The sequence below is a fragment of the Phalacrocorax carbo genome, chromosome 6 (genome assembly GCF_963921805.1).
Source record: "Phalacrocorax carbo chromosome 6, bPhaCar2.1, whole genome shotgun sequence".
Classification (NCBI taxonomy): Eukaryota; Metazoa; Chordata; class Aves; order Suliformes; family Phalacrocoracidae; genus Phalacrocorax; species Phalacrocorax carbo.
The window spans coordinates 8,808,458-8,831,219 of NC_087518.1; the positions used below are offsets into that span (position 1 = coordinate 8,808,458).

General features: G+C 40.7%; 1 protein-coding gene across 5 annotated transcripts in view; it reads right to left on the bottom strand.

Annotated features, from left to right (window-relative positions):
- ATXN7 (ataxin 7) overlaps positions 1–22,762 on the bottom strand; it is a 90,497-nt gene that overhangs the window by 54,943 nt on the left and 12,792 nt on the right. For 4 of the 5 annotated variants that reach the window (XM_064453563.1, XM_064453566.1, XM_064453562.1 and 1 more), the window contains exons 2-4: positions 16,415–16,507; positions 8,170–8,442; positions 7,498–7,566 (exon numbers count right to left, since the gene is read on the bottom strand). In XM_064453563.1, the coding sequence (XP_064309633.1) occupies positions 7,498–7,566; positions 8,170–8,431 (331 nt within the window). In that variant the 5' untranslated portion in view covers positions 8,432–8,442; positions 16,415–16,507. Of the gene's footprint in view, positions 1–7,497; positions 7,567–8,169; positions 8,443–8,577; positions 8,795–16,414; positions 16,508–22,762 lie in introns of all 5 variants that reach the window. The other variant, XM_064453565.1, reaches the window with a different exon arrangement.

Sequence of the window (22,762 nt, forward strand, 5' to 3'; positions counted from 1 at the left end):
GGCTGTTATAATCCCACCAGAAGAGAAGGGAGGCATAACCAATTATCCCTTTCACCTTTTATTATCAATGAAATTTGTCTATGGGCTACACTGAAGCTATCAAAAGTTGAAATCAGGGCAGGGGGCGAGCCTGTCAATAAACAATCTTTCTCATGGGAAAACAGTTTACCACAAAATAGTTTATTCCACAAGGGATGACAAGCAGCGTTTACATGCAAATAACTGAGCATTTGAGTATTTATAGTCTACTTGAGCCAATAACGATCACAGCGACCATTTCCAAAGCCAGTGATCATGGCTCCAAGTGACATGGGAGCAGCTGCGTGTGCAGTTTACTTTGATGAAGTCATAAGCTGTAGTATGATGTTACCATGAGTATCTGATTTACCACGAGAATCAGTCTGAAAGCCACTGCACCACCGGTCCCGGCTCAGAGCTGCACACAGCCTGCGCAAACAGGGAGAACTTTTGACTGTGCAGAGCCTTCTAGCAACAGGAACACCAATTACAATAAATTAATTGCCTTCCATGACAACTACTTTTACAGTTGTGCTACTCTGCTCCATTACACTTTGAATTCCCTTTGCCAGATATTAACATTTGCTGCTAAAAATTTCAGGTGTAAGTATGAAGCTGTATTCATTTCTGTGCTGTCACCTACACTGTAAGAATTTCTAGGAAATAATGCTGAGTATCATACAAACAGGCAACTTCCAAAGCAGTGGTGATTTTCTTCATTAAAAGGGAAGAGAAACAGTTTTCAAGCACCTTATAGACTGTTTAGAGTACTTAATTACAAATCAAATTTTACAATGATTTGTGAAAGATTAAATCCTTTCTGTCTTGTAAAGGATAAGAGATCACACATATCCCCAGCTGGCCTTTGACAGTTACAGCCACAGGCTAGGCATAGCCTGAAAAGGTGCAAGAACTGTACACATTTGCTTTTACAGACCCACTGCAATGGAAGAAATAGCTTTTAAAATAGTTACCTTAGAGAGAATAATCTGCATCCTCTTAACCCAATTTATTTAAAAGTACCCTTCACTAAGCCTTTTTGTCTTTCCTGCTCTACTTAGATGACAGTGCTATCAACTCATGTGAAAGTCATATTTCTATATATTTATCGTACTGTTCTCTTTCTGAGCATTTGCTTTTAAATGTAGAAGAGAAACTATACAAAAAGCAGTATTTAATGAAGTAAAATCAAGACATCACCTCTTCTGCACAGGGATAACACAGCTAATCATACATACCACTTAAGCGTTAGATAACAGTGAATTCCTGACTGTTATGTGTGCATACAGACAACTATTTCAAAAGTTCTTATAAAAAAATATATACATATGTATGTCTCCTGCTCCCTCACATATTATGGATAGATTCAGGCAGTTTTGTGGCTGCAGTTCCAGTGAAAGTCCCCAAGGCTTTGCAATATCGCACTAATAATAAGGTAATATCTAAAACCCGCAAAGTGTCTTTAAAGCATAAAAGATGACACAGTTCTAACTTGCAGTCTAACATCACAATATTCTATTTATAACATGTGACTCATCTCACCAGAAAAAAAATCAAATATTGTAAACAGAACATGGATTTAAGGGAGAAAAAAGCCAACAAGAAAACAAGGGGGGTCACTGCAGATAATCTCAAAAGTAGCATCCTTTCAAATTGCATGTTTTTCAAGCTCTCTCATAAAATCTACAATTTTCTTAAACAGTTCAATGCACTTTTAAAGTCTCCTTGTAATTGTTTTACAATAACCAGTCCACAAATCCTTAAAACACTTTGTGTAAACAGTCAATTAAAATGCTATGAAATGAAGAAATTTATCTGATTACAGACTGCGAATAGCTATGCAGAATGTCAAAAAAGAAGCATGGCACTTTGTACTGCTACCTTGAAATACTTATTTCAGTCTATTAAAAATTCTCACAGTGCATTTGCAGGCAGTCCAGGACTATAGAGCCCTCTAAGCATCTTTGATATGATTTAACACAACAAAAATCAACTCAGTTGAGCACCTCCCAAGGCTGAATAAAAACAAATTTAAATTTGAAATAAGATGCTGTCTCTTACCTGTATTTACCACTTAATATTGGGAAAAAAGTTTCACCAATGCTTTAATTATTTATTGAACCTGCTGCTGGGAAAATTCTAGACCTTGGCTCTGTGATAAAGATGCTTCTAGTGAGCCCTCCTGGCCCAGTCCTGGATCGCACTGCTCACCCCTGCCCAACACAGGCTCAAGAAGAACAAGGGCTCATTGCACAGCTCTCAGTACCCTCACACAGCTCTGGTAACGTCCATTAATAACAATCAATACAATCCAATCTCAGAGCTTCTGCTGAATGCCCTAGAGGTTCATAGAGTCTCTTTTTTTTTTTCCTAGGACATACTAACCCTCCAAGACCAGAAGTTCAACTGCTATCAGGTGACATGATGCTGAACGGAATTTGCTCCGACCTGCTCTCCTGACAGATTCCTACGGTCATGAAGTCTTCTGGAGCATCTTCTGAAGGTGCCTACCAAAAACTGACAATATGCATTCCCACAGAAAATTCAACACTTCTTTATTAAGACCAGCATAGTCTAAACACTGTAAGAGTGGTACCACGCTCTGTCACCACACAGCCAGCATCAGTTTTGACTTGTGATACCTCCGATCACATCTAACACATCAGTGACAATCGCTCATCTAACCTCAACCTATGGTAAAGTAATTGTCTCCTCCTCATCTCCCTCCATGACCACTGAGAGGACCACCTCAACCAAAATAGCTCAGTTACGTACAGAGAGCAATCAGAAACTTCCTCAGGATTCTCAGAAGCACCAAGTAAAAAGAGTTAGAACAAATCCCTGGCAGACTGTATGGATGCTGTAAGGGTGACAAAGACCTCTTTTTAGCCAAGACTCAACAATCTTGATCAAAGATAATTGATCGAATTGAGCTCAAGACCTAAGTTACAAATGTTCTGTCCTCCTCCTCTTTGTTGCCAGTTAGCTATTACCTATAGTGACAGTACTAGTGAAGTGCTTGAAATAGGCAGTACCAAGGGATTCACCTCTCAAAGGATGTAACACACACAAAACCAAAACCAAAAAAGCCCCACAAAACAAAAAAAGGGGCTGTATGTGTAACTGAGAGGATGAGATGCTTAAGCTCTTGCAAAGGCATCCCATAGTCTCAGCATGCACTGAATAAGCTATCAAAACCAAACGCTCAGTTTTAAATTGCCAAACCAAATCTCTCTTCTGTTCTCCACACTTCTATTTTCTATTCTGAGATGCTATAAATTCCATTGCCTTTTTATTATTTTACATATTTCATTATTATTTCATAAGCCAATATAAGAATCTAACGGACTTTCACCCCAACCACTTCTAAAGGGTTGCACATATTAACAAGTATTACTACTAGTAATGATGATCATTGTTAAGAGCCAACAGGTTCTTTCTCTCTGCCTCTCCAATACAGCCCTGGGGGTTATGGTGGCTTAGGTTTTTTTGGTTTTGTTTTATTTAAAGCAACATACAAGATAACTGGTAGCAACTGGAAATTTACTGTGGGGAGAGTCAGAGTTTTTCGGAGGGTGAGGGAGGGTTAAGTCCCCAGTCCCAATGAATAGATTTAGGCCTCAGTGCTTCTACTCAGAGCTTCTCTACTCTTCCACAGAGCAAAACGAGCCAACCTGTTGTCAAATTTTGCAAGAAGCGAAACTTCACTCTCTTGAAGCCCAAAGTTACCACAAACAAACTCTATACTTACAAACACAGATCTATTTAGAGATCATCTTCACAACAGTAATGGGCTAGAAAATGTTTTAAAAGAAAACCAAATTCAACACAGGTTAGCAAGAATCTCCTGAAAAATGAACTTGTTTGCCAAAATGTTTCAAGCACTGATTACAAAGTTTGCCACTAAGAATTATTTTATTCAAATGAAAAAGTGTCAGATACTGCAGACACATCAACCTTCTTTTGAGATCTGCTGCATCTCCAAGATGAACTGAGTGTACATGAGCACGCCGGCTGTATCTGATGGCACATGCTCCTAATACCACACAAACAAGTTTGAAAGATGCACTTCAGTAAAGCTTCATCTTAAAATATAAGAAAAATGGATGAAGAGGACTAGATTTTCTGCCCCACTGTTTTAGAGTGCATTCACAGATTAAAATGCAACATGCTATACTTGCAGGGAAATCGTACCTTTTGCTTGTTCACAAGCAGTAAGTGACTATATGAGCTAAAAGATTCAGTCATGTGAGCTACATATGAAAATAACTGAAGTACAATTCCTTCTAACACGCTCTTACATGGACAGCATTGCTTATCACGAGAAGATTTCAGTGTACAAAGTCAAAGTAAATTTTAAAGGGTACTTTAAAGTTAAATTTTCCCATGATGGCAGATGCCTCTTTCTCATTTTCAACTATTGGGGATTTTCTGTACCAAAAGAGAGCCACATCCATTGGGCCCGTACCTTATTCCTGGAGCTCTAATTTCTACATCAAAGCTCAGCGTGGACTGCTACTGCCTCAAAAAGCAACATGTAGGAAAGCATCCAGCAAGTTTCTCACTTTGGTGAAGGTCTCCGAGGATCCCAGCAGCAATTATCGCAGATAATGGATTAGCAGAATAGAAAGCATTTAAAAGCAATGAAAAAGAAACTGGGAAGTGTGAGAGACAAATACTGGGAGTTTGGGAAGCCCAAATTCAATATCTAGTTCTTAGTTCAATGACAGCTTGGTTACGTCAAGGAGGGTTAGATACAGGAAAAAGCGTTTGAGACTATGAACTAATTTTAGTTTCCTGATCCCTACATGGAACTAGCATCACTGACAGGTATTAAGGACTCATCAGCCTTCACAACCACCAGCATGCTGAGAGAGGAGCTGCCTGATCAGCAAATAGGAAATGCCAGTGACAAAGGTGTGTCTGAAATCCTGCCTCTCTCCAGAGGTTGCAAATGTTGTCCTGGAATTACACATTTATGTCCTTTTTTCCTTTAAAAGAATATCAGGCATCATTCTTTTCCTTTCACAGGAGGAGGAGCTGGTAATGTTAAGCCCCTTTTTAATACAGAGTTATGACAATGGGAACACTCACTCTTCATTCAGGGGCCACAGGCTCTACTGCCTGCAAGCCTGAAATCCACCTCTCACCACCCAGCAGGCTGATGATGAAGCTATTCCCACTAGAAGACGCAAAGAAAGGGCATGTGGGAAGGGAAACAACTACAAACTGTAACTCAGCGGCCGGTGGGAGCCTGGCCTGAAAGCTGAAAACTGATAAATAAAGAAAATAGTTCTTGGTTTTGAACCCAGTTCTATGAAGTGGACTGTAAAGTCATGTTCCCTCCTTCGCTCCCTCTCCAGGCCATGAATATTTAATTGTTTTATGCAAACTGGAAGAGTTGCAATGCAAGGTTAAATTAGCCTAAATAACCTTGAAATCCTTTTGTGAAGTCAGGCTTCTGAGTCAACTCTCAATCTGTAGACACATAACTTTCTTATACAACGAGTTCTGTTGTTAGCCATATTTAAAATACTGCGTGGTACCATGACAAAAATCTTGAGGTTAGAGTTAATTTGACAAAATTTATACTTTTGGATCACCTGTGTTAAGATCCATAGTTTAGACAGTCCAATTACTTAATAAATGTTTGTTCCTCAATTTTGAACGCAAAATTCTTCCTGGGAAAGGGAATCAGTTACAGTATTCTCGAAATTTTATTTGATCACACAACACATACGTACGCTGGCACGTTTTGCTGCTCCCCTAGTTCTTTAAGTGCAAACTTAATTAATACTAATTTTCTCTTTTTTTGTTTTATTTTGCAGTAGGCTGAGCTCCCTGCAGACGAGCTACAGGTATACACCAAGTGTCTCATTCATACGTCATAAAGCAACTGAAATAAACAGACCTCTGGAAGCCTGACAGGGCTCCTGAGTTTCACTTTTAATTCTCAAAGTGTTTTATGAACTTCCTTCAACTCATAACCCTAAAAATCATTCCCATGGTTGGAGTCAATGCAGAGAAGCTGTGCCTCAGTGGTCAGCCCGTGCAAAAACAGCTTCATGATTTCTCTCCAGGGGCGAGGGGGGGAAGAAGAATTATTCCTCACCCTGCCAGCTAATCTTTAAAATCTGGAAACCTTAGATGCTTGCATTTTAAGAGGTAGAAATAAGAAAGAATGTTTGAAAATCCTTATTAGTAAGATCTTTACTAGGATAATGTGTATGCTTATTGTTATAAATGCTGTTTTAGCACTTGAATGATTTGCCTATTCAGAAACACAAATCCAACACAACTATTAGGTTGGAACTCTGCAATGAAGTCATAAAGCGATTTTTCAAATGCCTAAGGACTTACACATACACTTAGAAGATGGCAAAGTGTTTCTGAGCACCGCACCATAGTTGTCTATTGCATCTCCTTACAGGTCAGTGACCACTGACTCTGGTCCTACAAATTCATTTTTTCCAAATTTTAGCAACAATAGTAACTCTACCATAAATAGACGTTTTGATTCAGCCTCAGTATAGATCGCTGCCTCCCGATCTTACTAGCCCATGCCACCTTGCTTTAGTTTTCATTTGCTGTTTGTAGCTCAAGTAGTTAAGTGCTGAATCGGATCATCTCCTAAGGTCCTGGCAAGTCCTGCCTTCTGGCATTGTAAACCAAGTTTACAAACTCAGTCCTCCATTTCTAACAGTGTCAAGTAGATGACTCTGGTCTAGCTGATCTAGTATTTAAAACAACAATGCCTAGTCTAAGGCAGATTTCTCAGTAACAGAAAGTTCAACAGAACTGAGCTAGTGCCAACAATATTAAGAAAGTTTTTTAACATTTCTCTGCTGTAAAACAATCGTTCAACTGGAGAAAAAAAAAAAATAATCGAACATCACAGGTCACACTTATCGCTGGTTTCTCTGCTTCCTGTTACAAAGTTACCAATAGTCTGTAGCTTTCATTCATTGCTTGCTTTCAACTTCAAGTCACATTGTTACTCTTGAAATGAACTGGGCTGTTAATGGGCTTTTGCTAATCACAGGTGAAAGGTCACTCTCATTTACCAGTGCACTGAGAAATAAATGTAACACATTGACATAACAGAGAAACGGATCAGCGTTCAAATAGCAACATAGATTATATTAAGAATCAAAATATTTTAGCCCAAGAAAAGATATTATCGGTGCTGGTCACACAGCTTCCTTAGGACTATTTATAGCAAAAAACACAAAAAAATCCAACTAGAAACACTGTAAAGACAATACAATAAGTAACCTCTACCCTCCCTTACCTTGTAGTTTTGAGATTAGATATTAATAATAATGGTCATAACACCACTCACTGACAGGCCGCAACACCCAAATCCAAAGCGATAGGATTGAAGATAAGTTTCCTTTCTCCTTCCCATGCACGTAACTAGCTGTTACAAGCAGGAAAACTTCTCCGTGCAGTTTTTCTTCAGGAATGAATCGCACTCACCTTCTCGGCAAAGTCGCATTGCTTCTCGGTTTCTTCCGTATTCCTTGAAACTTTCTTCTAATGCTGTTCCTAAAACCAAAAAGCCACAAGATCTCAATCCACGCACAAGTCACAGAGCGGGGCCGACCCCCCCGCCCCGGTACGGGAACAAACCAGCCCACCGGGGATACCCGCTCGGATCGCTGCGGCAGCAAACACAGCCGGGGGGAGACCGAGACCCGCCGCCCCGTCCCCGGGAGCCGCTGTCAGCGGTCGGGGGACGCCTCACCTGGAGCGGGCGCTCCCCCCGCCCCAAGCCCCGGCTGAATCGAGGGCAGGAGGTGCCGGCCTCCGGGGACAGCCTCAGCCCTCCATCGCACCGTGTCCCGGATTACAGGAACTGGGACAAGCGCTGCCCGCTCCGCGCCGCTCCCCGGCCTCGGGAACCGCAACCGGGCAACGAACTCGGCCGCGACGTTGGGGAGCGGGGCGGGAGACACACACACCCCCCCCCCCGGACCCAATCTCCTCCCCGGGCCCGGGACCCGCGGCGCCCCCCGCCGTGCCGTGCCGTGCCGCACCGGCGCCCCGCTGTCCCTCCCGCGGCGGGGCCGCGCCCGGGGCACCCCCAGCCCCGCAGGGAGCGGGGGCCGGACCGGTAGCGGCGGCTCGGGGGGAGGTTTGGCCGCTCACCGTCGTTCCCGTGAAGTTTAGCAGCATCGACCCAGTGGCTCCAGGGCTGCCCCAGCATCGCCTCGGGGCTGGGCAGGGACCTGCGCTCCCCGACGGCCGCCATTGCCGCTGCGGTGGCGGCGGGGCCGGCGCCGCTCCCGCCTCCTCCGCCTCCGCCTCCCTCGCCGTGGCGGGGCCGCCGCTGCCGCTGCCTGGCCGTGGCCGCCGCCGCCGCCGCGCTGCGCTGCTCCCTCCTGACGTCACCCGCGGCCCGCGCCGACATTCTTTCCGCTGCTATAATGTAACGAGAAAAAGTCATCGGGCGCTTTTAAGGTGGCGCCGGGTTTTTAAGGGAGCGCCGCGGCGCTGTCAGCCCGTTCGTTCTCCTCCCCGCGGGGAACCTGCGGCCCTGGGGCGGCGTCGACTCACCTCTGCGGCGGCCCGGGGGGCAGGAGCCGGGTGCCCATTATTGTAGGGGAAGCGCTCCCTTCCTCTTCACCGTGTAGGTGAGGCGCGTTTGTGTGTTTGCGCTAACAAAGCGGCGGAAGGGGTGGGGGGGTGGGGGGGAGGGCAGGGCTACGCCACCCGCCAGGCGCTCCCCGGCTCCATGGGCCGCCTTTCTCTCTCCGCACCACAGCCCGCGACCCTACAAAAACAACGGCCGCATCACAACCCTGCCTGGCACCCGCTGCCCCGGGTGGGGGGGGGGGGAAGGACGGACCGGCGAGGCGACGCGACGGGGCGGAGACGGGCTTGCGCGCCCCGCCCCTCCTCTCCACCTTAAACCCTGCGCCTCCTTAAAAGCAGGGGCGAGCAGGAAACTCGCTCCGGGGGGGGGGGGGGTACCCCCGAGTTTCCTGCTCGCCCCTGCCTTGGCTATACTTGTAACCTGTCTCCCGGGGGGGTCTTGTCATTGTTATTCCCCATTTCTTCATTTCTTTTTAAACAACAGCTGGATTTATTTTTTTTTTTGCCTAAACTTTGGGATGATGTTGAGCGGCGTTAAAAACAATGATTAAAGGATGCTTTCCTGCTCGAAAACTCAAAGTAACAAAGTTTAACCTTTGCAAAACCAAGTTCTTTGATTAAAAAAATCTGGTTTTAGAATCCATTTATTACAGGGTTTTCTCTCCAATCGACTAAATCGTTCGAGTACCAATGTCAAATTAAACTCTCAGGCCACGATCTGCAAAGCGGCCACACTCAACACCACTGTCAGTAATAGCATCCCCAACGAACAACTGAAAACGTACTTAAATCTGATCTGCTGCCCCCTCCGCAGGCCCTCAGCCCACGCGTGAGCTCGAGAGCACGGGACTCGTGCCGTCAGGGGAGCTGCTCACAGACCCCATACGCCTATTTGCAAAACTTGACAGCAGAAATCAAAACTGTAGATAAGTTTCTTCAGACCGCACGGTCCCCATCCTGCAGAGGTGTATGTACGTGCAGGCTTGGTTAACCCTTGCTATTTTCATTTGAAGTGTGGAACTATACATGCTATAGCTCTTTCCTTCCAAATTTGTGCATATAAAAGATGTATGAATTCTAGCTCGTCAGACAACTGTCATATGGGATGGGATAGGCTGTGATTATACAAATACTTTCAGTGTTCCACTCAGCTGATAATTCACATCACACTCGGGATCTATCTTGTAAAATTGTAGATCTAGTCCAGAACATCTAGTGAGGCTTTTCTCTCCTCTTCATCACTGTAAGTCTAATTTAACTGCTTGAATAAGAGATTTAGATAACAATAGCAACAATGACTTCTACCGCAGATATCTGTAGCAGGATTAATTAAAAAGGCTATCAGCTTCTTGAGCTGGGCCCTGTCCTTTCACTTACACGTGTTCATAACTGTACCGTAGCTTCCCAAAACAGTGGGACAGCTCTTCAACTGAGGTCTGAGCATCAGTAAAGGTGTTTATGCGAGCAGAGTCTAAAGGTAGATGTTGAATCAAGGGCATTATCGTTTGACTAATTATCAAACAGTATACTTTATAGTATAGAAAACTACTTACAATTAAAGCTAAGAACATCACTGGAAGAAGAATGTCACTCAGGTGCTACACAGTTTCTGAACAGAACCTAAGCCGCTTTTGTGGTTTAAAAGCCAGATAGGGGAAAAAAAAAAAACTCTCAGCGATTTCTTTCAATCTTAGTTCTTTGAGTGCTCCACAGATGGAGCCTAATACAACATCCGTGGCCAAATTAAGACTCCAGCCATGGACAAGGCAAGTTACAGGCAGAATTATATTCTCTGTGTCAACACTCTGGTCTACATTACAAACTTCACTTCGTTCATACAGCTTTCCTTTGTTCTGGAGGAAGCTGTCAGAAAGCTGCCTCAGCTGCAGTTTGAGAGGATCCTCAAAACATCTAAGAGTCCATCAGATTCGTAAAGGCTTTCATTATTGTTTACTTTACAGACTCATAAAGTAAATATCGTGATGGGTGACCAAACAGAGCCATAGAACAGCAACGCCTACTTTTATAGTGACAGATTTTACTGTGACATATCAATTTAACGTTCACACATCACGTGATCCTTTCCTTGAAACGCTGCTAATGTATGTATGTCCAATTATGCAAAAGTAAAATGGCTTAATTTGGCAAAATTCCACTGATTAGCTCACTACTTTAACAAGCCAATATATTATCAACTTTTCAGTTTCTATCTTGACTCTCACCAAGTTACTCCAAAGCCTCTTGCTTTAGAAGTGCCACCCAAAGAGGTGAAACACACACCACCTTTATTTCATACATCTTTGATGATCTCCTTTCTTGCTCTTTTTTGCTCTTTCAAACTGTTTGTTGCATTTTTCCCCCTCCCTCTTCCACAATTTTTCTTTTTTCCCCTACATATTCCCACTCAAGATCTAATTCTGCAGTCTGGGCCTCAGGCTGTCCTTTAGTAAACCCTCTTCCGCTAGTCAAATATTTTCCCACTATGTCGTGAATACATCAGTATTCCAGTAGAGGGAGGAAAGTGGCAGCAGAAAGATCAGTTCATCAGTTCAATGCACAAGCCCGATTAGTCAGAGAGCAGGAACAGGGGCAGATGAAAAACCAATTTTACAAGGACTGGAGGTGGAAAGAATTTTCTTTTCCCACAAACTCACTATGCTGAATATGTGTTGGGGTTTTTTTAAGCACACAAGTTCAATTCTCTTAAATTGTTTCCATAGCACTACACACAGATGCATTGATGATTTTAGTGAAAAACAGGGAAAACCCTGAAAAGCCATCATGTTAAAAGGAGATCAGAACTGAAAACACATGTACAAGCTGTAGACTTTGAGCGGAGGTGACTATTATGGATCTAAAACATCCAGGCCAGGAGCACAGTCATCCAAAAGCTCCCTTGGCAATCAGTGGAGAGCCAGGGATGCTTTTGGGACCAGTTTGGTCCCCCCTGGTCCAAAGCACTTTTTGAAGAAGCCCCTCTCTTCCCACTGACCACAGAAGGAGGAAAAGATGACTAGGCACCTCCATTAGGCACCCATAATTGAGTGGGACAAATATGCTCAGGAGTGGGCAGAACACTGAAGGATGGAAAGTTCTGCCTAGAAGCCAATGCTCCTTTAAGAGAACAAGTGGTCCAGAAATGCCACAATTCAAAGGGCTTAACTGAGAAAGCAAAATAGCCCAAGAAGTAGCATCCAGACAGAGATGATGTGTCAATAACCACAGACTGCTTGTGTGTGAATGAGAAGAGAGAGAAAAGACATGGAGGAGTAAGTTAATCTCAGATAGAAAGTAGAAAAGGAAAAATGTGAGGTAGGAACATGGCAGAAAACAGTGGATGATATAGAGAAAACAGCCAAATAATGGGGTGAAGAAAGCATAAACGAACAAATATATCGCAGCCTGCAAAAGGAAAGAAGGGGTCAAGAAGAGAAAACAAACCACACAAAAAAGGAAAACCCACAGTTTCAAAGCTCACTAAACAGATTTAACAACATATTAAACAATGGTTTGCGATACTATAATTAAATGTATACCCACAAGCAGCATGCATCTGCTTAAAACTGCAGCGGACGGTTATTTTGCAGCATGACACTGCAGGCATTTTTTCTCCTGTACCAGCAGGTTTCATTCTTTTGCCAGGTGGTCTGGGAAAGCCGTTCAAACAGGGAACACCCACCTCAGTTGTTCAGTTAGAATCTGTAAGACAGCCTCTGTATAGGACCTGAGATATGATAATCCTTAACTGGAATGAAAAAGGAAGGATGGATCTGCAGACAAACACTTCTAAGAACAGAAGTACAACGATGTGATTCACCAATGATTTTCTACAACAAAAGCAAAAGGATGCAGGAATTGAAGTGCGAAGGGAGAGACCCAGAGAACCTACAAGGTTATCACTGTATCAGTACTCAGAAGAAAGAAAAACAGTGAATTCACAAAAAAAGTCTGTCAAGGAAAAGATCTGCAGGGCACTACAGCATTAAAGGAAATCAAATAAGTTAGTTCTAGCCAAAAGGTATGAAATGATCAAGAAAGGCTTAAAAATAAAGAACAAATATTATTAGTAAAGCCTTGTTGGTAGATGAGATTCAGGACGAAATGACAACCCAAGTATCTGATACGCTGAAGTGAAGCCCTGACCGTCCCATCGGGTCCTGTCGACAGCAGTGGAACCAGGAGTACTTTCTGTGCATTTTAAAATATGGCTCCAGTATGAGAAGTATAAGAATATAATTGGGCAAGTAAGGGGGCAAGAGACAGAAAGTTCATACAAATCAGCATGCCCAGATGATGAGAGAACGACCGAGCCATAACAAAACAGACCATTTCGTTTAAGGCCCACTACAGAAAAACATTAATCCCTTAAGAAAAACACATTATGGTAATCTATAGTTCACTCTCACCTCCAGTGAAATCAAGCAACTTCTCACTTTATACAGAGGACCATGATCCTGCGGCATAATAATCATGAGCAGAACACAATAAAAATTATACAACAAACCATGCCAGTCTATCATCCTCTGCCCACAGATCCTAGAAACAGGTTGGTGTGTATAATTTTATTTATGAGTAAACCCTCAAAGGGGGAGCTGAAGATGCTCAGAAGTGCTGGAATACAATTACTTTAAATACTGGAATATGAAATTATTGTGGATACCTAAAATAAACCACCTGTTCCAGGGGAAAGGACAATATTGTTAATATTAGAAGACTAATTTAAAGTATTATTTTCTGAGGAGAAGGAATGGGGGAATGGAGGCTAATAAATGTAAGTAAATCTGAGAAGAGTTCTGCATTAGGATGAGAACGCAATAGTGCCCCCAAACTTCACAATCACTATCCTGAAGATAACAGTATTTTTACACCCAAATTATGTCACTGCCATGTGTTAATAAAATATACAGTATCTAACAAAACATTGCAGCCACTTCCTTCTTTACTTAACTATCAAATATGTCTTAAATGCAAATCAAATTTCTGCAAGAACTGATGACAGAAATCTAAAGCGGAATAAGAAGCATAAAGAACACAGGAACACAGATCCTTGCCTTGCTTAGATGTCACTAAATACTGTCAATTCGTGAAGAGACTTTTACAGACAAAACACCAAATAGTGACACAGAGTTTTCAACTGTTAAAGGCAAATAGGTAAAACTACACAAAATACATCCAGTTAATTATTTGAAAATCAAACAAATCTTTATTTATTTTACATAAGTTATTGAAATCATTTTTTGAATTTGGAAATGTTACAACAATTTCAGCAATCTAACTATGCAGATGAATCATTTTAATCAAAGGAATCTGAAATGGGTATGACCTTCTAAATTCTCATTTATACACAGAGAATACAGTATTACAGTTTAGAATGATTAAAATACACAGCTATTCAGGTCAATTGTAGCAAAATGTTAGTGCCGAATTTCTATTTGTTGAAATCAAAGCACTTAATGGGAACTGTTTGATATCAATGATCTTCCGATGGAACCTAACTACCATGCAAGGTTTCCTATCCCTGCCTGGTTTCTTGCCAGCTTGTCTAGCTGGCTCCTTGGCAATTCATTGAGGCAGAAGACTCTGGGTCCAAGCACGGCCCACACTCAAGAGCTGCCCAAGACCACAATGATGCCTACCTACGATGTGAAGCTGTGTGAGTCCTCATACCCTCAGGAGCCTGACATGCTGATTAACATCAAAACAAAGATCCTAAGAAGCCTGGCGCAAGGAAATTTAAATTTATGCCATTCTTCTCATTTGATTGCTGCTTGCTGATGCTACTTGTACTGACCACACACTTAGCAAGTTAGCCACAAAATATCATACAAATTGGACACAGACAGGTCTCTGGTACTTGCCGGGATGCATGCAAGGGCGCTATGAGAGTTAGTTTGAAAGGTCATGGATGTGGACGATGAGATTAGTGGTAAACTGGTCAAACTGCTGTGCTCAAAGGTTGGTAATGGCTCAAAATCAAACTGGCAATCAGTCACAAACAGAGCTCCTTGGGAATCAGTTCTGGGCTCAATTCTACTCAGTAGCTTTTAAAATGATCTGGATGATAGGAGTAAATGCATCCTCACCAAGTCTGCAGGTGACACGAAACTTGGAAGACAGATAGATGCAGAAGTGTCACTACATACAGAGACTGTGACAGGCTGGAAGACTGGGCCAGTTCATGAAACATTAGAAAACTGGACAGGGTCCAGCAGAGGGCCACCAAAGTGATTAGAAGGTTGGAAAACTTACTGAAGAAATGAGAAAGAATTGGGTTTGTTTGGCCTAAAGGAGAGAAGGCTCAGGTGGGATGTAATCACAGCCTTCCAGTAAGTAAAGGATAGTTACAGAGAAGATGGAGTACTCTCTTCACAAGAAACACAGTGACAGAGCAAGAGGCAACTGGCACAAGTTGCTTCAGAAGCTCTGTCGCAATACAAGAAAGAAAATATTCACTGTAAGTATAATTAAATATTGGAACATGTTGCCCAGAGGAATGGTGGACTTCCCCTTGCTGGAAATACTCAGCACTTGGCTTGACCAGGTCTCAGATAACCTGCTTTCAACAGAAGGTTGGACCAGAGGATGTCCAGAGGATTCTTCCAATCTAGACCTTCCTATGATTATATGAAAATCGGATACATGTTGTGGCCCTATTTAGTGATGAGGAGCAAGGAAGTAGATAACAACAATGCCAATTTCAGTTTGCAACCCCAGGCACTCTGGGTTCACTATTATAGCCACTTCTCAGGCTGCTGGAAAATCCAGGGGAAGCATTTTCTTATAAAAACCTCAGGTATTACAGTTTCCGACATTACATATTGCAAGAGCCACACCATGACAAACATTCCTCGCTCTTCTTGAGCCCAGATTAACTCTGCCACTTAAGTTCTGCAGACTGGCTCCATGCTAACTGTAATGGCCCCTTCTGCTGCACTATTTTAAGGTATCTCAAAAGATGATTTGCACGGCAAATTTTAGCCAGCCTGTAACAGACTGGTTTCTTCAAGTCTGTGCATAAGAAAAATGCAAACTTAGAGTGAAGTCTTTTCTTTCGAGATGTCAAGAAAAAATATATGAAATGGTGAAATGCATGTGATAATGAAGAGTAGAGATGAATGTAAAGGAAACAGAGAAAGAAAAGGCTATTATTTCAATGAATTAGCAGTTCTTGATAAAACAATTTGCACTAGCAGCTTTTTAGCCAAAACTTCGATTTATTGCCATAATGTTCTCTTTTTCCTAATGTTCTGCCAGGAACACTGGTCACAGAGAAGAACCCCTCTGCATCAGGTAACTGTACAGTCTTTGCCTCAGTTTACAGTTCTACTTTCTGAACTTGTAAGACAACAAGTACGGTATATACCAGAGCCTGACAGCCTTCAAATGCTTTAAAGCATCATGGAAATGTGGAAAGAGACCAAAAAAAATATTCAGAAAAAGAAGTTTACTTCTTCTAAAATACAATGAATAAATCAAAAATATGCCTATCTGCCACATCTTACTTATCCAAATCACTTCATCTAGGTGATTGAGCTATATAATCCAACTTACTTTTATCTTTTTAAGTTTGACTGTTCCATGCATTGAAGTTGATTGTAAGGTCGCTTTATTTCCCACTGAAACATATATTAAACACCTGCGTTTTTTAAAAAAAAAAAAAAAAGGCTCCCCACTGCATCTGGTAACACTTCAGACTTGCTTTGCAATCCTGCTAATATCCTGTTCTCCATGCTTCTCACATCTAAAGTATGTGAATATTATGCTTAAGGAAAATATTTGGGTAAGCATGTCACAGTACCTTGAAAGTATGGTGATTCGCTGGGTTGATTTATCAATTGATCTTCATCTGTTCAGATTTTGGAAGCTTTTTCTAACTTGTACCTGATTGATTCTGAAAGAAAACATAAAGAGTACAGCAATAAGACATTTGAAACCTTATTTCTGTTCCACACGTATAAATGTATCTGTTTAAAAACTAACACGAAGCATTTTATAAATTTTACAAATACAGTTTCTGCAATGGATTTAAAATTGAAAGGTAAGCAGGGAGCTGTTATGCACTCCTATGTGCAGAGCAGCTCTTTAAATGGCAGCCTGACATTACCAGAAAGGTATGCATTGGATGAAATCTCAATCTTCAGCCCAGTTACTGCACTTACTTCGACTATTACTGACCAGATTTCCAAGCAGACGGTTGTGTCTGTGTCACAAGCTGGTAACACTACAGCACTGGATTTTCTACATAGGATTTCTCTAGAATATAGCACGACTCCAACAACAGGGGCTCTCGGTACACAGTCATTGACATTTTTACCACCAGGTCATAGAACGTGGATAGCTAAAAATGATCCCTCACGTAATAGTCATTAGTGACTATTACTGTATCGCTGATGAAGAATTTAACAAAAATTAGAGAGATGTACAGATTGATGCCTTTCCCACAAAAGGAACTTTTATCATCTCAAGCTCAGGTTTTTAAAATCCTTTCATTCAATGCTTATAAACTTACTGTTTCTATAAACCAAATTTAAGCACGTTTCACTTTGTTTTAGCATTATTCAATGCCTAACTGGGTAAGGCTAAACGAAAACCATGTTAAAACTTGAAAAAAAAAATTTACACATCCTTGTACACAGGTTATAGTAAAGATAAAATAATTAGTTTTTAAATAAGTGCTTGGAAATTAATCTGGTGATTTTTTTTTCCATCTACTAAAAAGTCAAGAAGATAGATATAAATAAGCAAATCTAGCACTGGGACCGGATGACACTTCAGAGAAAACTATTTTTTTCCCCTCCAAGGATTAAAGTCCAGACAAGAGGAATGCAGTCCAAGAGGGCATCTGAGCTGTCCCACAGGCTGTAGGGCTCTGCCCAGTGGAAGGTGCAGAAAGAAGCTTTTCCTGGCTTCTGTTGCTCCTCTGGCAAGCTGTCTGCAAACTGAGTTCATGTCTTTAAATTCTTCTTAGGCCCTGAGGATAAAACCCTTTTCTTACTTTTCTTTTAAACTGCAGCCTAGCAGCTGACATGATCTTGACTGAGATCACCTACAGATATATTTACTATTTCTAAGCTTTACCCTGGCCAGTGACATACTTGATCCTAAGAAGCATATCTGAGCTTCATTATATCCTAGTTACTCCATAAAACCCAAAATTTTCTTGTTTGCAGTGGACAACACTTGAGAGCAAGTACAGTATTATCTTCTGTCTCACCTCTGCAGTTATTGTTCTGCTTTATTATTAATAAAACTGATTGATAACAAATTCCTGTACTAGTAGAAATCTCAGAAAACATTGTATTTCCTTGTTACACGTACAAATCTCATTGAATACTACCGTATAAAACTTTCTTTTCAACTCATGCTGCTGCTCACTGGGAAAGGCAACACAGCGTTTATCAAAAATCCTTTTTCCCTTTGTCTGTTTAGGACAGGAGACTCTGAATTCATACAGACCATCCCCTTCACAAAAGATCACTCCGTGTTTAGACCAGAAGTCCCAATCCCTTCAAGCATGCGACCTCCCTGCTGTGGAAGTAACTCACTCCCTCAACTCTACCCCAATTTCTTTAGGGGATATCGGAGCTCTGCATGCAAAACGCCCTTTCTTTTTTCCTGATGCAAATGTTATTTGTTACATAAAAGGCAAGTTGCATTGCTTCATGCAAAAACGAAAACAAAAACTACCTATAAAACAGAAGACTTCTCCAAAGGCTTAAAGATCTAGAAACAGGGCAATAAGTAAGTGGTAAGTACAAAAAAAAAAAGGACCAGATGAGGATGAAGGAAGGATCAGCAAAAATTTTATTCCTATATATGAGAGATCAGAGCATACTATGTCACCACCTGTGAATTTTGCTGTAGGGATTACATCTGGAGTCGAGTTTGAAGGAAGTTAAGAGAATAAGTTTCAAAAGAGTAAAGTGACAGCTTAACAACCCTTTAAAGAAAACTCTCTCTCTGGATAATGGGTGGCAAAGAAGAGGAATGATTCTTCTTGAGAATTTACAGCAGGTCAATTACAACCACAACTGTCAGCAAAGAGCAATCCAGGGAAGCGATCAGATGATTGAGAACAAGCCAGGAGGAGTTCGCTCTCCAGAAGGTAAGCACTTTGGTACCCTGGAAAAGGGAGAGCTAGTTCAAAGATGGAAAGATGACAAAACCAATCAAAGCAGCAATCCAAGAAAATGGAAAAAAGCCCCGCATTTTCAAACCAGCAAAGCAGAGTTAGCATTCCATCACTCCCAATGCCTGACTGTCAAAGAAACTTGGTTGCAATGGCTATTTAATACCTGAGGAGTTACTGATACACAAGACAGGAAACCACAGCCTGGCAGAGCAAAAGCTATATCCCAGTCAAAACTGTATCTACACAGATGTATATAATGAAGGCACAGTTATGACAACTAACGCGTATTATCCATTTAAGGGAAACATACTTACATTAAAATTGTAATTGCAAAGCAACTTATTAAAATAAAAGAAATGTAAATGTATGTGTTAAGGCATTCCCATCTTTTTAAAGCATCAAAAACAATGCCTCAGCTATCCAAACTCCTTCAGCTCTTGTTCTTTTCAGCTGTCAGAAACAGGTACTAAAGAAGGTGCCTCAATTTTGGAACATTCTTTCTCCTTTGTTAGCTACTAAATACCCATATTTAAGATAAAATACAATGTTTGCATTTATAGAAACAAAGATTTGGACATGGTTGGCATAATCACCACAATACTGGGCATCATTTAGTCATTTTATAATTATGGGGATAACCGAATGAGGTCATATTCTGCCCCTTGGAAAAATGGGTGCAGGAGGTGCATGTTGAAAGAAGATGAGCTGGCCAGCAGAAGGCTAGAGGCTGCTGTTACAGCTAGCTAGTAGCTCAAGGGTAAATCAGAGCAATTCTCAGGCTAATCTCATTTGTGCTGGAGACCGACTCAGGACCCGCCAACTACAGAATCTCAGGGGGTCAAAGACGGTATAAGAACTGTAAGCTCTACCAATTACATAATTGGTCCTCCTATTCCCTTCGGGAGACACAATTCTTTACATCTCCACAGATTAAAAGCAAGTACCAGCTACATGCTTCAGATAGAGATTAGATAGTAACCTTCTGTAAATACCGATTACAAAATTGCAGTGTCTCAAGATTTCATGTAGTTTCTATGTATACCAATATAAAATATTTCTCAGAATTACCTCAATATTTACTATTATTTGTGCAAACACAAATGCAACAGAATATTCAGTGCAAAATATAATAATGACACAAGTTATTTTGAAACTATGTGAAACACACATAGGTATCTTCAGAGGTAGCAAGAAGGCTCAAACTTCAATTACAAGTACCTTAGTTACTATATAACACCTTTCGGATAATTCTAAATAATTTGATAAAAATTGCACAATAACTGCACACAGCAAAGTGTACTTGAAGGGTTTTAACTTTGACAACTGGCATTTTCCTTTGTCTAATAGCAACAGGAAAAACTTGCATTCGTCATTTTGCTCAACATCTTCATTATCGCTAATTTTAGTTTTATCTTCCAAGAATTTCTTTTTTAACGTAGAAGTCTTCTTTAGCAGTAAGATTAACAAAGTCCTAAGAAGCCTTTGCTTATTGCACTTCAATTGTTTAAGTGCAACCACACAAAGCACAGAACAGACAGGTTAAAAAAGTACTTGGTTTCAGAAATAATGAAAGGTAGTCTATAAGTGAGTATCTCGCCTTGTATTTCAAAACACCTGCATCTTCAGTATGATTTATACCACCATTTGAAAGTTCAATCCATAAAACATATTAGCTTACTCCATCTAAGATAAATAAGGACAGTCGAAATTATATTCATACATTTCTTTTAAAATGTATTTATATACAACTGGAGAGAAGAAAAAGATATGTTCTGCATTTTACACCATAGGAATATTCCATACCAATTACAACTTGTGTTAAATCAGAAATACAAACAACATAAAGACACTGGACATCAGGATTTCCCTTCTTTTTTTTTTAATAAATAAAATCCTGATTGGCTCATTTAAAAGGGTGCATGAAGTAAAACAGTAATGTTAAAAAGACTACACAAACATATGTATATATATGTTTTATGTTACGTTTTACACAAACATATAAACATACTTTTCAAGACAAAAAGGCACAGCTAATCAAGACAATGCAGAGTACATGATTAACATGATTTGCAAAATTTATGACTGAGCTTCTCTGGTAAAGGTAATATTATTCAAACTACACTGTCATGGTTATTGCAGATTAAAGATTTCAAATTAGCTCCTCATGTATATCATTACTGTGAGTGGTTGCATTTTATCTGTCTAATTTTAAATTACTGCAGGCAGATGAAAGTCATCTTAAAATCTGACTCATAATTTAGGTACCAGACCACTAACCTTAACAGAGATGCTGGTTCTTACACAGGTACAACACTACTCTCAGTGTAAACAAAGGACACTGGCATGCACCCCAGGCTAAGGATGTCAGCATTTTTCAAACACCTTTCTGACTGTTCCATTTTATGGTGATGCAATATGACCTACATTTTCAATGGCCAAAGAGAGACAGAGAGATAGAAAGGGAGGAGATAGAGAAAAGAAAGACAGACAGACCTTTGCTGTCCTTACTCCCCGTTAACTACAGTGTTAACTGTCCCTCATGGGGATGGTAATGGGCAAGAATAAAAGTGGAATAACCCTAATGTAAATTCTGAATGAGAAACTGAAAGATAGCCTAGCATAAGAAATAGCAAGATTTTTTTTCTACAATCCCGCAAACAAGTACATAGCAACACCCTCAACAGGAAAGAACAGTAGAATCAATAATTTTATAATCAGTTACCAGCACAAAGGTGTCTGTAATACAGACGCTTATTTTACCACCTTATATTTCCCATCGTGTTCCTACAGCTTCATTTCTATGTATTCCCTTTAGATCTCAAAAGGAAACACAAAATAATCGACTTCATTATCATCATTTTTACAGCGAGAGAAATTGAGGAAGGAGGAGTGATTTGCCCACAGCTACCTACCAGGCCCAAGGCAGGGTTGGGAACAGAAGGCATCACTCTTCATTATCTCTGTGCTGTGCAATCTATTAGGGGCTGTGATACCTGTCATCCTAATATATAATCTTGACATAATACCAGAATTATCTCTATCTTGTCTTTCTTGCACATGAAACTTCACACAGAAAACTGTACTGAATTACTGCTAACACTCAGAATACTTTCCCTCACAAACAATCGTCCATATTTCTCAAACTGGCTCTGGAAACGCACTTGTCTGTGAATTGTAAAACTTGGCGCAAAATGTCAATGGTATTTTCCATTATAAACATGTAAAGAAAATAAAGACCTAATTAAAGCTTTGATTGCTTTTTTTAATTCTGCTGCAACTAGTGCATTTTTCCTTTCAAAAATCAGTAGTTTTCCCCAGTTAAACCTGTACCTTAAAAAAATAAAACTTGTTGCTAGGATTGTATTAAGCAAAAAATAAAGATCTTCTGATTTTCAGTTACTCTTTTTTAGTGCAAAAAATGTCCTGCAGAATATTTGCAAAGCGCTTACAGGATCACAGTCCCTTTATTAATGCTGGTAGTTAATACAATACGCAATGTAATGGTAAATCATTTTCTTACTATTGAAACTGAAGGCCTAAACTTGATCTTACATACACCTCTGTAAATCCAGAATGACTCCAGCACTCTCCAAAGAGTTTCTTGGGATTTGCACATACATAAACAAGACTGTAATTTGGCACTGCATTCAAAACCAGAGATCAATAAAACATATAGATTAATTCCTAGTTTTGAACTGTATTTATTGTAACAATAGCTCTCTTATCAAGCAGCATTCATCTCGTGAGGTGCAATCATCCCTGCACAGCAAGTGCTGAGAAACTGTCGTTTATTTGCTTGAGCGCTGCTGCCTTTTCTAACTGCAATGTTATATCCAACTGTTTAGTAGTGACAAATTAGGAAAGCAAACAGCACCTATATGAAGAAAGGAAGCAAAAAAACTTAAAGCCCATCCTAATGTAAAAAAGAAGAGACAGAATGGAGAGTCGAGAGACAGATTGCTAATAAGTATGAAGGAAAGGAATTACCTGTAAAATCATGGGAAGGGTTTTGGG